This window comes from Lepidochelys kempii, chromosome 4 (genome assembly GCF_965140285.1).
Source record: "Lepidochelys kempii isolate rLepKem1 chromosome 4, rLepKem1.hap1, whole genome shotgun sequence".
Classification (NCBI taxonomy): Eukaryota; Metazoa; Chordata; order Testudines; family Cheloniidae; genus Lepidochelys; species Lepidochelys kempii.
The window spans coordinates 139,241,099-139,255,355 of NC_136383.1; the positions used below are offsets into that span (position 1 = coordinate 139,241,099).

The following is a 14,257-nucleotide window of genomic DNA, read 5'->3' on the forward strand; positions in this document are numbered from 1 at the left end:
GGAATCTCCATCCTTAGAGGTTTCTAAGGCCCGGCTTGACAAAGCCCTGGCTGGGAGGATTTAGTTGGGATTGGTCCTGCTTTGAGCAGGATTAGATACCTCCTGAGGTCTCTTCCACCCGTAATCCTCTAGGATTCTACCCCCATGAAGCGGGTGTACCGCTGGCTGCAGTTGACGCTAACACCTCTACGTGCCTTTGGGAGGGGTGTGGAATCTGCCTCCTCCAGAAAGCTAATCATTTTTAGGATATTGCGTTCCGACATCAGAGGCCAAGTTCCATGTTCCCCATTTACAGATGGGGAAACTGAGTCACAGAGGGGCGACGCAACTTATCCAAGCACACCCAGCAAGCCAGGATTAGACCCAGATCTCTTGACTCCCAGGTGACTACTGGGGGGCAAACACCACAATCGGGGGGGGGGGTTCCTCTGCACAGTTGGGGAGCAAAGACAAACACCAGAGCGTTCTCCCCTCCCCCTCACCTTGCAATCCCAAATAGGAGTGGAATCCAAACCCTAAACATCTACTGTTTTTACAGGCACTGCTGGCTTTATTTTTTCCCTGTTTACAGATTTCCCTGCTGGGTTTTGTTGGTTATTTTTTAAGGGGAGAAAAATGTTATTAAAAACAAATATACTTTCAAAAAGAAAAACCCAACCTACTTTCAAAAATATCGTCTGAAGTTTCCCACAGTTCTTGCCACAGTAGTTGGCGCCGGTCCTGGAGAAAAGAACTTCATGGGCTGGCACCCGGGCGTAAGCCACGCGCTTGTCTCCTCGAAGCATCCAGATCACTATGTCTGGCAGGCTGTTCTGGGGCTGGAAAACACGGTGGCAGACAAATCGCATCTATTCAACCTCCCCAAATCAATACCATGAGTCAACAAAAATCCAGGCTGAAAAGTGAGACACTGAGGGGGATTAGTGGAATCTCAGCAGGTCTCACCACAGAGCAGGCAGCTCCGAGACAGCTGGCAGGGTCGCAGAAAGCAGAGACGGGAAAGACCCATCATTATTAATGTATTACAGTAATGCTTACGTGCCCCAGTGGAGAACAGGGCCCCGTTATGCTAGGCATTATGTAAACACAGAGTCAGACAGTCTTCGCCCCAAAGAGCTTACTGTCAAAATAGACCAGATGGACAAAGGGTGGGAGGGGAAACTAAGGCACCAAACAGGGATGGGACTTGTCCAAGATCACACAGCAAGTTAAAGTCAGGAACCCAACCCAAGTCTGAACGCAGGGCCCTACCCACTGGACCACCCTGCCCCAATGTTACGCAGCTAGACCCATTCCTGCCTTCTGTAGTTGCAGACCCTCAGAATCAGTTGCTGGTTTGTTGGGGGTGTTTTCCTGTGCTTGAATTTCCCTGTCCATGAAAGGGGTCAGGCTACTTGACCTCAGCAGGAAGGAGGGAGGAAGCCCCCTAGTCTCCAAAAGCCCTCACCCACAAGAGCATCAGGTGTGGTGTCAGCATGTTTACATGTGGGGATAGTAGGTGGAACTCACAATACCAACAAAAGGAGGAGGACACAGACCCAAAATTTAACAAAGGGATAGGGGTGCAGGTCCCAGGGTCCAAACAAGGGATCCAGAAGGGGACACCACACAGAGGACCCCAGATAGTGCCCACTGCCCCGAGGAGGAGTCCAAGGAGCCAGTGGATGTCGCCCAGAAAAACTCTGCCCCAGAGTCGCAGAGACACCAGACAAACCCCTTGCAGCTTCCTCCTCCTGGCCTGTGCCGAGGACGACGGCCCTGGAGGCTGAAGGCCGCTGGCTGTGACCACAGCAAAGACAGCCTGGCAAGGCAAGTGCATCCTGTGACGGGCTTCATCTCGGCAGTTTAGTCTCCATGGTTTAGTTGGCCTCTGCTGGTGGCACCAACAAGGACACCATCTGCTGCCAAGTGCTGTGGGCACCTACCCATGGGAAAAATAGTGGGTGCTTAGCACCCACCAGCCACAGCTGTTTGGGTAGCTGCCACCGATCAGCTGTTTGGCAGCTGGGGGAGGCACTTGGGTGAGGGTGGAGAGCAGGGAGCAGCAGGTGGGCGGGGCCTGGGGGGGTGGAGTGGAGAGGCCTTGGGGCACAGCAGGGGTGGAGCACTCCCGGGGGTGTCACTCCTTTAGCTCAAGTGGTAGAGATGTGAGCTTTCAGTGCAAAGGTCCTGGATTCACCCGCCGATGAAGACACATGGTGGGAAGGGTCATTACACTAGGATTCAGCGCATCATTAAATGCTCAGCACATGCGCTACGTGTAGCTCCCAAGCAGGGGCTGGATATCTCACATATGGAGCCTTCTGCCTGGCAGTCAAAGGTGAGGACCCAGCACAAGGTCAGAACTGATCACAAGCTGTTAGTTTCTCGTGGTTATTTGGTGGCCTTCTCCCAAGAACCACCATTGTGCCTGGCCCCCTTGCCGACAGACACAGCAGAGAAGGAAAGGACTGACTGGGACATGAACACGGAACCCCCCTGCACCCTGCAAGCATAAGCAAGGCCCACTAGCCTGGTTTGCATAGCAAGCCTGCGTGATGTGTGTCACAACCTTCTCTAGTGGCTGCTCCAGAAAGAGGATAACAGCCTACTGCTGCAGGCAGCCAATGGACTGTCTCCTTTGGCTTGGGCGGTAGCACGCTGTGCTTCGGTGCTGCCGGGCCAGGCCCCGCTGATGCCATGGGGGAGCAGTTACACGGGCACCGGTGTCAGTGCCGTGTAGTTTCTGTGCATCACTAGAGGCCGTTCTGCGGGGCTGCCGTTTTGGCACCTTTCGTCAGCTCGACAATTTCAAGATAGAAGTAGCGCCTGTCCCATGGCCAGTCCTAACTCAGGAGTGCAGAAACCATGCTACCCCGCTATTCCCTTTCGGCCACTTGCCCATTCCCCGGCGAGCCCCAGCCTGCAGGACGATGCTAGAGAGTGTAACTCTCAAGGCTCGGGGGCAAATTTCAAGCCCACCCAAACACGGTGCATTTGAAATTGTAGCTTAGACGCTGAAGTTATCGGGTTCTGCTTAGGGGAAGGGAGAGGGGGACGGAGTGGGGATGAAGGGTGAATGCAGAGACACAGAGGCTGGGAATGAGGAAGCAAAGAGAAATCCAGTGCAGGAAACAGCAGCAGAACAGCCTGGACTATTATCCTCAGCACCAAGCGTCCTATTTGCTTCAGCAGACGCTCCCCCAGCGTCAGGGCATTTCTCCCTCCTGTCCGGCCGGTGGCTCCTCTGCAGCACGGCCCCTCCAGCCAAGAGGGGAAAGCCACAGCAGCCAGTGGGATGCCCGGCCCCAGCCAGCAGGAGGTAGGCAAGCAAGGGCAGCCGACTCCCTTCACTAATCTGGACTTCAGGACCAAATGTTCTATTTCAAAGCTGGGGCTGGCAGAGTCGCAAACCAGAAACCACTGCAGCTGCTGGCCCACATTCTGAAATGTGCCTCCCTCTTCCCTGAGAGAGAGTCTCTGACTCCACAATCACAGCAGCTGGCAAGGGCGCCAGGTACCTCCTGCACTGACCTCAGTGCTAAAGCTCTGTTGGGGGATGAAAATAGCCTGTCCCCAAAGGGTAGCGAGGGACTTTAGATCCCATTAAAGGAGGGACACCACAAAACCCTTCCTGTGGCTCCAGTCCCAAGGCAGAGAGGCCAGCTCCTTCTCTTCTGTGTTTTCACTGCGGGTGGCTTTAAAGATCACAGAAACAGTCACTGGGCTGCAACATCACCCCCCCCACCCCCCTGCAACTGCCTGACCAGGATCTTGGAACAACCAAAGAAGAGATGGATCTCCCTCCGCCAGAGAATCCAGCCCCGGGTTTTACATCGTGCTGCTGGCTGGGCGTAGACTCTGGGGGCCAGCAGCACCCCATCTGGTACAAATCAACATTGCCACTAACTTCAGCGGAGCTATTTCCAGCCGCTGAGGTTCTAGCCCTGGGCATTTAAACCCAAATCACTCTCCCACTGAAATCAGTGGTAAAACTGCCTTGGCCATGGCTGTGGGGGGGTCTCACACCCTACAGGGATAAGCGCAGCCTAGGTTGAATGTGGAGGGAATTAATAAAGCTCCAACTATGGCACTTTGCTACCAAATGTCATGGCTTTGTTTTAAGGAGCGCCCCATAACCCAGGACACCATCCCAGGAACCGCCAGGCCCAGTTTTCAAACACAGGCATTTTAAGGGGGCTTCCAAACTCCTGCCTTTGATGTCGGAGTTGGCAGTTGGGCCAGCAAATTCCCCTCGGTTTGAAAATCAGGCCTTAGAAAGCTTTGATGGCTTGGAAACCAGAGGCTGCACCCCAAATTAACAGGCTAGACTCTGGATGTTCTAAATCCTGCCATTTAAGGTATAAAGCCAAGACTGACCGCCAGCCTAGATCCAAACACCGCCCAGATTTCAGGGAGTCAGGGTTCAAACAGGGGGGCTGGGCCCTACCTTGGATAATGGGCTGAACCCAAACCTCCAGATTCCCCAGCACCCCTGAACTTTAGGAACATTTGGATCCAGATCTGCATGCCCCTCACTCACCCCAACCCCCCTCTAGAACAGAGTGTGGCAGACAGGAGCCAAACCAATTGCTCCCGAAGCTGATGGATAAAATTCACCCCTGTGCAGCAGGTCAGTCGAAGGCCTATGGACTCCATATATCAAGAGCTTAGGTGGGATGCACAGGCCCTTGCACTGATGTTCTGCACAGCAGCAACCTTCACCCTATGGGAAGCCAGCAGGCTTAAAAGCAAACCTGACCGGGGTGACATCGTCTGTATTGTGTATTTCTTCTGAGGTTAGAAACCCAGCCAGCCAGTGCCTTTAATGAAACCCCCAAGAAAACTGTTGTGGAGATCAGAGAGTGCCGATGTAAGTTTTCAGTATAGACCAGCTCTTACTCTGGCATAGCTATAGCATTTTAAATTCACTCCCTACCTTATTCCAGAATACCTTCCATGGACAGACAAGTCCTTAGCCCTCCAGAGCCAGCTCAGGTATGGGAGGGTGAGCTAGACATCTCCTCTGGCTTGTGCATCAGCAACAGAATTGCTTACTAGGATCCCCCCAGGCCTTCTCTGCGCTTAAAAGTTTGTCCCTTTAATTCTTTAATGGCATAATTAAAGCAGAACTGCAAGGCTAGCATGGATGCAGTTATACCAGCATGACAGGCAGTTACATCAACATACCATATGCCAATTCAGTGAAGTGAAATAAGTTATACAGGTATAAAGCACCTTATACCGGCATAAGTGTATCTACACCAGGCAGGCTTGGCTGGCATAACCACACAGGCAAAAATCACCCCCCTTACTGTCACAGTTATACCGGTAAACATTTTAAAATGTAGTGACAGCTCTGCAAACCCTCTGAAGGAAGTGAACTGCACAGGGGTTACCGAAGGAAGAATCTGTCCTGGAGCGCCCTTGCTACTCGAGATGATGAGGTGTGGAATGGAAAGGACCCAGTTTGGTCCTCAGATCCAAGGGAGAGTCTGCATGGATGAGTGAAGGGTTACCCCATCCTGGAGCAACCACTTGAATGGGCACAGGTGCCCAATGCAGTTTTGATCTGCTTTTAGTTAAGGACCAGCTGCTAATAGGTGGCTGCTTTTCACTGGTCCGGAATGAGCGCTTAGGCAGGTTTTGCTGTACAGGATAATGCCCAGATACTGAAAGGAATTTAAGTGCTTAACGCCCTTAGGCACCTAACGGGCTTTGATAATCTGTGCCAATATCAACATTCGCTTCAACTAGAGAAGAGTTTATTGTACCTGGAAGCTCCTGGCAATAGTTGAGCAGTCACAAAGTCCTAAACTATCTCATTTCTAATGAAGCAAACAGCCTACTGCTTGAAGGTTTGGGTGGGGATTATTAATTTCTAGATCATCGTCTGTTCCCCTGGTGGGTCGGTAACCTGCTGAGTCTCAAAGAGTACAATTCCTAGCGTGCATCAGTTTGGGAAAGTTCTAATGGTAAATTTGCAAACACTCTGGAAAATTAATCCAAATTAACTAAAGGTGTCGATGTAAAGTGGATTACATAAACCACATTAAACTCTGATGCGGATGTTCATTCAGAATGAATGTGGCCTTAATTAGATTTAACTTCATTTGCTTCCAAAGTGAATATAACTAAAGCGAGTTAAGGCCATGTTAATTCTCAATGAGAGCATCCACACAGGGTTTTAATGGGGTTTAACTAATCCACTTCAACCATTCATTTAAATTAAGGCCTGAGCTATGCTAGAAAATTAGGTCAGCATAACTACGTTGCTCAGAGGTGTTAAAAAACCCTAAGTCCCTTTGTAGGTGTGAGGTCGATGGAAGAATTCTTCCATCAACCTCGCTACCACCTCTCAGGGGGTGGGCAGTGTCTACTCTGAAACATTGCCCTGGTGTAGTGGCTCAGCTGTAATGTTTTAAGTGTAGACACCCCCACCGGTCCCTATGTAGGCAAATCCTAAGGAGTTGCTCCCGGTTAGGATGGCTTACCTCAAACAAGCCTGTAATAGCACCAAGATGGGCTGGGTGGGAAAGATAAAGAGCCATCAGGGCAAAAGCAATTCACCCCCACTTTTACCTCCTCTGCCATGGCTTTTAGTCTCAAGAGCCAGTCCTCAGCCTGGTCCAGCACTGTCTGGAGGTCAGAATCCTCATGCTTCAGGTTCAGAGCTGCCTGAACAATCTGGTTCAGGTTGGTGCTGCGGAATTTGTACATGTACTGATCCAGATGGGTGCTGGCTGTCTTGTTGCTGACATCAACGAGCGGCTGGCTGCAGATGGGGGGTGGGAGAAAGGAGCACAGAGAAACAGGCCAATGTTAGCTGTGCATTGCAAAGCAACGGCTTTACTGGGGACTTTCTTTTTATGAGCAAGTTTATGCAAAAATAACAAGCCACCAAAGAGATATTTGGTGACTGAACAAGCGCCAGGAGCAAGGAAGGTTCAAACCACACTTACAGCCCTCAGACACTATTGCAATGGGTTCCAAAAAGGAGTTGTAACTGAGCTTCGTGCATCACTACACACACACACAAGTTGGCTCAACCTGCAATATAAATATTTCAGAAGCTCAACAGCATCTTCATCGTGCTAAGCTGTTTAAGAGTTTTCATGTTAAAACTCAATGATTTATGAGCTACCCTTATAGACATATTAAAGAACAAAAGTCCAACTGAAACAGAATGAGATCTGGGTTCAATTCCCAGCCCTTCCAGAGTGACGCTGAGCAAATCCCTTAACCTTGCTGTACTTTTTCTTCCCCATCTATAAAATGAGAGGGCAGACAGACAGACTGACTGATAGTCTATTATCTCTCTCACAGTCTTCTCAGGCTTAGTAAATCTTGCAGCAAGATGTTGTTTAAAAATAATTCCCATAATATGTGCAAATTGTGGGGCTGATAATGTCTCCGTCTAGTGGCTCTGCCACATATAGGCTAACTGCCTCCTTCCACTACAAATTACAAGTTCGTTTTTCCAGTTCAAATGGTAGAGGTCTATGATTCTGGCATTGAAAGTCATGGGTTCTATTCCCACTGACAAACTGTCCTGGATGTGGAGACTGGGAAAATGTCTGATTTATTTTTACAAAAGGATATGTGTGACTCACTTTCCCCTCTCACCTTGCTGGGCATGAAGGGGTTACCTTCTTTCTTGAAACATGAGAAGCAATGCAGTGACTGCAGAGAAGTCACTAAGCATGAATGACAGGTTTCAGAGTAACAGCCGTGTTAGTCTGTATTCGCAAAAAGAAAAGGAGTACTTGTGGCACCTGGTTAGTCTCTAAGGTGCCACAAGTACTCCTTTTCTTTAAGCATGAATGAACCATCAGAAAGTAAATGTCACTAAGAGGTAATTACTGCAAATCCCTACACCCATGTTTTCAACCTTTTTTCTTTTCTGTAAAATTTGAATGAAGGTGTGGACCTCTTTGGAAATCTTAGACATAGTCTGCAGACACCCAGGGGTCCACGGTCCACAGGTTGAAAATCACTGCCCTAGACAGATAAGCAGGTTTGCGGAAGTACCACTCCCTGGGGCGGAATGGCATAGACTGTTTTTGACAACATTCAAGCGGCCCAGCAGACAAGGAACAGAGAAATACATAAAGTGGGAGGACAGCTATAGAGGAAGGGTCACTCACACTGGATCTAAGAACTCACACGAGATGGTAACCAACAGGAACAAAGTTGCTAGAAGGGTCTGAAGGGCTTTGAGACCTACCAGCTCTTGTGCACCATGGGTGACACCTGGGGAGCTGGGCATACATATAAGCGGTTTGTTGTTGTCAAGATCGGCTTCCTCTGTAATGCTTTTGGTTCTGAATAAATACTTTGCTTTATGAAGGCTGGCTGGTCTCCGGTAAATCCTGCCCATTGCCGCAAGATCACAGGACGGCAATTGCTGAGCTAAACTCGGACTTACTAAGGTGATCACAGTGAATGGAAGGAGAAATTGCAGCCTAAATCCCTGGTCTGGAGGGAAAGGAACAAATTCCCACCCCAAAAAAGATGACAGCTTGAGGCTTGAGATCTAAGGGCGTGCCATGAAAGAGACCATGAAGATGGCAGAGGGATAGTTAAGCCTGAAACCATGACAACAGGGCCATCAGAACTGTATCCCTAACTAAAGTCATGGCCCCAATAAATTCATTGCTTGCGCCAGAATTTCCGCTTTCATTGTAAAAATATAATTCCAGTGCTTGCCCAGATGGTTGCAGAGATAACCTCACAGAGGTGAGCCAAGGTTCAGCCAATGCAGGGCTTCCTGCCTGAGTCCACACAGTCTGAAACATCTCTGAGAGGTGTGAACTGCCCCAGTAATCTCAACCGGGGCCGTGTGGACTCCATGATTCTGCAGCCATAGTGTTTAAGATCTCATCTGAAAAAACACCAACACTGCAAACTGCATAGGATTCAATCATCTGCCCAAGATAGACAAGTGGGGAAGGAGTAACCACTTGAGAGTAAGCAGTTGAAGTCTGCCATACATTTTGTTAAGAGAGCCTTCACCCTGTACCTAGTCCTGGGTGGTTGCTGTATGAACTATCCTTGAGAAATTGTTCCAATGGCTAATTTCCCTCACTGTTAAAAATGTACAACTTCTTTCCCATCTCAATTTGTCTCCCTTCAACTTCCAGTTATTGGATCATGTTATACCTTTCTCTGCCAGACTGAAGTGCCTATTATCAAATTTCTGGTCCCTATGTAGATACTTATAGGCTGTGATCAAGTGACCCCCTTAAACTTCTCTATAGCTCCTTGAGTCAATCGCTATAAGGCAGGTGTTCTAATTCTTTAATCATTTTCGTGGCTCTTCTCTGAACCCTCTCCAATTTATCAACATCCTTCTTGAATTGTGGAAAACAGCAGAGGTTACAGCAGAGCCAAATACAGAGGTAAAGTAACCTCCCAAGGGATAGACATACAGCTAATCCAGAAGCACTGGGCTCCTCACAGGGATGCTCAATACCTCTTACCAACCATGGTGGATGCTGATGGTAGAACCATTAGCAATCACTTTAGGAGAGACTGTGAACTAAAATAAATGGCTTTCTGCAAGTAGACAACAGATAGCCTGAAAGACAGTGTAGTGCAGTGGCTGGGGAACTAGGCTAACATTCAGGAAACTGAGGCACAGAGCGGGGAAGGGACTTGACCATTGACTTGCTGGGTGAACTTGGACAAGTCATTTCCTCTCCCACCTTTTGTCTGATTAAAGTGTAAGCTCTTTGGGGCAGGGACTGTCTCTCACTATGGTTGTATAGTACCTATTGCAATGGGGGCTCGATCTCACTGCTACCATAGTACAGATAATAAAGGCATTTGACAAACATCCCTCCCAGCCAATGTTCTTGTCAGATAGGAATTATAATCACCATTTTACAGATGGGAAAACTATGTCCCAGGCCGGTGCAATTCGTTGCTCAGTCTCATACAGAAAGCGGCCGAGCCACGAACAGAACCCAGGAGCCCTGCTAGCTTCCCCCACCACTCTCTCTATAATGGAATATAATAGCTTTGAGACATGAAAGAATGGCAATAACACAGATCAGTGGTTCTCAATCAGGGGTAAGCGTACCCCTGGGGGCAGGCAGAGCTCTTCCAGGGGGTACATCAGCTCATCTAGATATTTTCCTAATTTTACAACAGGCTACATAAAAAGGGATTAGCAAAGTCAGAACAAACTAAAATTTCTTACGACTTGTTTTATAGTGCTCTATATACTATATGCTGAAAGGTAAGTACAATATTTATATTCCAATCATTTTATTTTATAATTATATGGTAAAACTGACAACGTCAGCAATTTTTCAGTAATAGTGTGCAGCCACTCCCATTTGACACCATCAAACTAGGCCTGAATAAAGACTGGAAGTGGCTGGGTCACTACAAAAAATAATTTTCCCTCTGTTCATATTCACCCCTTCTTGTCAACTGTTGGGAATGGGCCATACATCCACCCTAATTGAAGTGGCCTCATTAGCACTGACCCCCCACTCAGTAACACAACTCCCATCTTTTCATGTGCTGTGTATTTATACCTGCCTACTGTGTATTCCACTCCATGCATCTGATGAAGTGGGTTCTAGCCCACAAAAGCTTATGCCCAAATAAATGTGTTAGTCTCTAAGGTGCCACAAGGACTCCCCTTTGTTTTTGCTCATACAGATTAACACGGCTACCCCTCTCAAAGCTGAAGCAAAAAAGGAATTAACTTCAGCCATGGCTGTGTTTTCTGTCATTGTCTTTCCCTCCTCATTGAATAATAGGCTTGCCCTGTCTGTGGTCTTCCTCTTCCATCTCATGTATTTGTAAAATGTTTTCTTTTTACCGTTTATATCCCTAATTTGTTTAAACTTGTTTTGCCTTCACCTTACTAATTTTGTCTCTACAGGCTTCTGTTGTTCTTTTTTAAATCTTCATCCTTCATAATTTGTTTCCAATTTTTATAGGACTCTTTTTTGAGTTTCAGGTCATTGAAGATCTCCTGGTTAACCGGGGTGGTCTCTTACCATACTCCTCTCATAGAATATAGAATATCAGGGTTGGAAGGGACCTCAGGAGGTCATCTAGTCCAACCCCCTGCTCAAAGCAGGACCAATCCCCAACTAAATCTTCTCAGCCAGGGCTTTGTCAAGCCTGACCTTAAAAACCTCAAAGGAAAGAGATTCCACTACCTCCCTAGGTAACCCATTCCAGTGCTTCACCACCCTCCTACTGAAAAAGATTTTCCTAATATCCAATCTAAACCTCCCCCACTGCAACTTGAGACCTTTGCTCCTTGTTCTGTCACCTGCTACCACGAGAACAGTCTAGAGCCATCCTCTTTGGAACCCCCTTTCAGGCAGTTGAAAGCAGCTATCAAATCCCCCCTCACTCTTCTCTTCTGAAGACTAAAAAATCCCAGTTCCTTCAGCCTCTCCTCATAAGTCATGTGTTCCAGTCCCCTAACCATTTTTGTTGCCCTCCGCTGGACGCTTTCCAATTTTTTCACATCCTTCTTGTAGTGTGGGGCCCCAAACTGGACACAGTACTCCAGATGAGGCCTCACCAATGTCAAATAGAGGAGAACGATCACATCCCTTGATCTGCTGGCAATGCCCCTACTTATACAGCCCAAAATGCCATTGGCCTTCTTGGCAACAAGGGCACACTGCTGACTCATATCCAGCTTCTCGTCCACTGTAATCCCTAGGTCCTTTTCTGCAGAATGGCTGCCGAGCCATTCGGTCCCTAGTCTGTAGCGGTGCGTGGGATTCTTCCGTCCTTAGTGCAGGACTCTGCACTTGTCCTTGTTGAACCTCATCCAATTTCTTTTGGCCCAATCCTCTAATTTGTCTAGGTCCCTCTGTATCCTATCCCTACCCTCCAGCGTATCTACCTCTCCTCCCCTATCACAGTGGGATAGTTTGTTCTTGTGCCCTTAATAATGTCTCTGTCAAAAACTGCCAACAAGTCTGAACTCTTTTTTTCCCCCAGGACTTACTTCTCATTGGGGGAAATCTTACCTACCAGCTCCCCCTCTGATTGGCTGCCTTTCCCATGGCCCCGCCTCCTAGGGAAGAGAAGCTAATCCGAAATGCTGCAGAAGCAGGCAGAGCTCTCCCTGCTCCTCTTGGAGGGGGCGGGGGGAGCAGAGACCCCAGCAGCTGAAAGACCCTCCTTTCCCTTCCTCCCTGTGAGCAATAGGACACCCCTTGCTTCTCCTCCTCCCACTGCAGCACCTGGCTGGGGGCCAGGAGGAATGGGGACCTGCCCCAGCAGGCCTGGAAAAGGGAGGGGACCCACTGCAGCCCCCCAGATCTGGGAGAGGGCGATGAAGAACTATGAGCTGCAGGAGGCCAGGGTGCAGGTTGAGGGCAGGGGAATGGGCAGAGCACCTGCAAGCAGAGGCCAGAAACACCGATACATACATTTGGGAGTGCTAGTAACAGTAATTGACTCACACACATGTGCGGGGGAGAGGACAGGGAGTGAAAAGTTCAAACATCAAAAGACTGAACAAAACTACAATATCGTCTTTTTAAAAAACAAATCTCATGATTTTGGTCCAATCTCCTGGTTTGGGGTCTGTCTCAGGGTGTTTGAACCATCGGGGTTGGCCAGGCTGCTACAGGGAGATTCTGTCTCTTTAACATGCAGGAGGCTATGAGTCCCCCAGTGGCCACTGGGTATAGGGTATATGATGGGACTGGTGGCCACTGGAGGTGGGGGGGCAGAGCACTGGGGCTGCAGTGAATGGGGAAGGTCCCATTTCTCCCTCTTTTGCCCAGCTGCAGCTCATAAGCCCCTTTTTTTCCTGGCCCAGTGGGTGGCTGGCCCTGTTTTATCTCCAATTAGCCACCTGGTCAATCCCAGTTCCAACCGGCCACCAGGTCAACCCAGGGAATGAGGCAGAAATTTTCTAAGTCCCCACCCAGCCACCAGGTCAACCCCAGCTCCGACCAGCCACCAGGTCAACCCCAGGGAAAAAGTCTGGAAAGTTTCTCATCCCAAACCGGCCACCAGGTCAACCCCCCCAGAGGATAAGAGCTGTCGGACCCCACCTCCCTGGCGGTGGGGAGCAGCAGTTTTCGCTCAGGTCCGTTGCCCAGGGCGGACCAGGCCCGAGAGTAGAGCGAAGGAGGGAGTTCCCCTAACTGGCTCCAGCGAAATCTGGGGGCACCCTCCGCTGGCAGCACAGTTGAGGCCCGTCACGTTACAACTGCTGGTCATGATACTCCGGCGGGTGGACCGACGGCTCCACCATGGCCATGAGTCACCCCTCTAAGGCCCTGACGGGCGCAGTAGTGAGGATTACACCGCAGGGACCGGAATGTCAGCACGTGGGCTCTGCACTCGAACACATGTGAACGCGCCGTGTGCTACCCTCGAGAGCCAACACGCAGGCCGCCGGGAGCCTACGTGCCATTGACTGAGTCTGACCCCACGAGACCGAGGCCCCGCACGACAGGCCCAGCAACCCCACACTGCATCCATGGTGGAGAAACCCCGGAGGTGTTTCCCCGACCACCTGTCCCTGCGGGAGGTTCCAGGTGGCCCTGAGCTGGTCAGCTCGGTACAGGAGTGAGGAAGGGGGGGGAAGGGGAGGTGGACGAGGAGCACTCTCGGGCCCAGAAGTAGCTCCATCCCCTTCCTCACACCAAGCTCAGCATGCCCGGGACGCCGAGCCTGTCCCTGCACTGACCAGCTCGACAGCATCATGACAAGAACCCGCAGGAACCCGCACAAATGAGCCAGGGGAAAAAGGGCAGCCGCCGCTGGCCCCGGGAGAAGCGGCTTGTGAGCCCCGCCCTGTGGATGCTGTAGCTGGGTAAGAGAGGCAGGATCGAGCCCTTCGGGAGAACCACCTTCCCCGTTCACCGCAGCCCGGGTACTCTGCCCCCCGACCCCCAGTGGCCACCAGTCTGTATGGGGGCACAGGCTGGCAGGGGGGTGGCGCGGGAAGGTTCGGAAGGAGTGGGGTGCTGTCTGTATGGGGGCACAGGCTGGCAGGGGGGTGGCGGGGGAAGGTTCGGAAGGAGCGGGGCGCTGTCTGTATGGGGGCACAGGCTGGCAGTTAGGGAGGGGGTGGGGGAAGGTTTGGGAGGAGCGGGGCGCTGTCTGTATGGGGGCACAGGCTGGCAGTTAGGGAGGGGGTGGGGGAAGGTTTGGGAGGAGTGGGGCGCTGTCTGTATGGGGGCACAGGCTGGCAGTTAGGGAGGGGGCGGAGGAAGGTTCGGGAGGAGCGGGGTGCTGTCTGTATGGGGGCACAGGCTGGCAGTTAGGGAGG

The 14,257-nt window shown here is 50.3% G+C and overlaps 1 protein-coding gene across 4 annotated transcripts in view; it reads right to left on the bottom strand.

Annotated features, from left to right (window-relative positions):
• The window catches only part of DYSF (dysferlin), a 307,503-nt gene that overhangs the window by 157,090 nt on the left and 136,156 nt on the right, over window positions 1–14,257 (bottom strand). For all 4 annotated transcript variants that reach the window (XM_073343024.2, XM_073343025.2, XM_073343023.2 and 1 more), the window contains exons 22-23: window positions 6,562–6,754; window positions 663–818 (exon numbers count right to left, since the gene is read on the bottom strand). In XM_073343024.2, coding sequence (XP_073199125.2) covers window positions 663–818; window positions 6,562–6,754 — 349 coding nt within the window. The remainder of the gene's footprint in view (window positions 1–662; window positions 819–6,561; window positions 6,755–14,257) is intronic.